The sequence below is a fragment of the Sinocyclocheilus grahami genome, unplaced genomic scaffold (genome assembly GCF_001515645.1).
Source record: "Sinocyclocheilus grahami isolate Dianchi unplaced genomic scaffold, SAMN03320097.WGS_v1.1 scaffold32898.1, whole genome shotgun sequence".
In the NCBI taxonomy this organism is placed as follows: Eukaryota; Metazoa; Chordata; class Actinopteri; order Cypriniformes; family Cyprinidae; genus Sinocyclocheilus; species Sinocyclocheilus grahami.
The window spans coordinates 1-1926 of record NW_015521688.1 but is presented as its reverse complement, the minus strand read 5'-3'; the positions used below and the strand labels follow the sequence as shown (position 1 = coordinate 1926).

General features: G+C 37.5%; 1 protein-coding gene across 1 annotated transcript; it reads right to left on the bottom strand.

Annotated features, from left to right (window-relative positions):
* Window positions 1-42: 42 nt before the first annotated feature.
* On the bottom strand, window positions 43-1209 carry LOC107580410 (gastrula zinc finger protein XlCGF8.2DB-like). The gene has a single exon (XM_016266122.1). The coding sequence runs from the start codon at window positions 1207-1209 to the stop codon at window positions 154-156; it is 1056 nt and encodes a 351-aa protein (XP_016121608.1). The 3' UTR covers window positions 43-153.
* Window positions 1210-1926: the final 717 nt, after the last annotated feature.

Here is a 1926-nt window from a genome sequence, read left to right as displayed (position 1 = left end):
TTTCTTTTGATCTGAAACTCTTTCCTCAGTGATGGCATGTGAAAGGCTTCTCTTCACTGTGAATTCTCACGTAAATCTCAAGGTTTGCTTTGTCTGTTTTTCCAGTTTTCCACAGTGATGGCACAATTAATTATTTTTTTCCGATACGAGTTATTACACGTTTCTTACAGTGCTTCCTTTCTGTGAAACTCCTTCCACACTGATGACATAAATTCCTTCTATCGAGTGAAACCTTATATGGTTATTAAGGGATATTTTACTTCTGAAACTCTTTCCACACTGTTGGCAGGTCAAAGATTTCTCTCCACTGTGAATTCTCATGTGGCCTTTGAAGTTTCCTTGATGAGTAAAACTCTTTCCACACTGTTGGCAGGTGTATGGCTTCTCTCCTGTGTGAATTCTTATGTGGGCTTTAAGAGTTTGTTTACGTGTAAAACTCCTTCCACACTGAGGGCATGTGTAAGGCTTCTCTCCAGTGTGAATTCTCATGTGGTTTTCAAAGTCTGATTTTCGAATGAAACCATTTCCACACTGTTTGCAGGTGTAAGGCTTCTCTCCGGTATGTATCCTCATGTGCCTTTCAAGGGTTGCTTTTTTAACTAAACTTTTTCCACACAGTTTGCAGGTGTAAGGGTTTTCTCCAGTGTGGACTCTCATGTGGACTTTAAGGGTTTCATTTTTAATGAAACTTTCTCCACATTGTTGGCAGGTGTAAGGCTTTTCTCCTGTGTGAATTCTCATATGGACTTCAAGGTTTCCTCTTACTGTGAAACTCTTTCCACACTGTTGGCAGGTGTATAGCTTCTCTCCTGTGTGAATTCTTATGTGGGCATTAAGAGTTTGTTTACGTGTAAAACCCCTTCCACATTGAGGGCATGTATAAGGCTTCTCACCAGTGTGAACGCTCATGTGGTTTTTAAGGTCTCCTTTTCGAATAAAACTATTTTCACATTGTTGGCAGGTGTAAGGCCTTTCTCCAGTGTGAATCCTCATATGGACTTCGAGGCTTCTTTTTTCAGTGAAATTTTTTCCACAGTGTTGGCAGGTGAAATGACTTCTGGCTCCTGCTTTTTTAGCTCTTTTTCTTGTAGTCTTTTTAGTCTGTGAGGAACTAAACAAATTTTCTCCAGTTGTAAAATTATGATGTTCCTCACACTGAACTTTGTCTTCCATTTCATTTAGTTCTTGACTCTCCTTTTTCAGCGGCATCAGGTCTAAAGCAAAAAGAGACCAATACAAGTTTTTTAATGGCACAAAGCAAGACATCCCACTTAGACATGTAAAGCATCAAAATCAACAAAATGTGTGCTAAACACTACCCACTAAGCTACTGAAAGAAGTGCTGCCTGTAGTCCTCTATAGTTAACTCTTCACTTTCTTTAGAAAATGTCCCAAATACTTTTCAAGCTGGCAGTTATCAAACCCCTTATGAAAAAGCTTGACTCAGGAGAACTGGTTAATTACAGATCTCACATTTGCCAAAATATTTTCCTCTCAGCTATGATTTTAGGAGAGAAACTGTATTTGTGAACAATTTAAATCAGGATTTAATTTCCATTGTAGTACAGAAACTGTGCATATACAAGCTACTAATTAACGTTTTTTGGCATATATTCATGGCTACATGCATTTCTTCAGGTGCTATTAGACATTATGACAAAATACACTATGACATTTCTCTTGGACAGTTTGAAAAAAGTATGGAGTGCCACATGGATCAATATAAAGTCCTCTTCTTTTTATGCTTGCATGTTTCCCCTGATAGACAGTGGGTCCCATTTGATAATCAAGAGTATGCACAAATTTGTGTGAAATCAGCATGTTCATCAATCATTCACCAAAATCTGTTATACAACAATTTCTTTTAAATTTACAAAGAAAAAAAAAAGTAGAAACAACAAACTACATCTACACAAAAAAGCACTT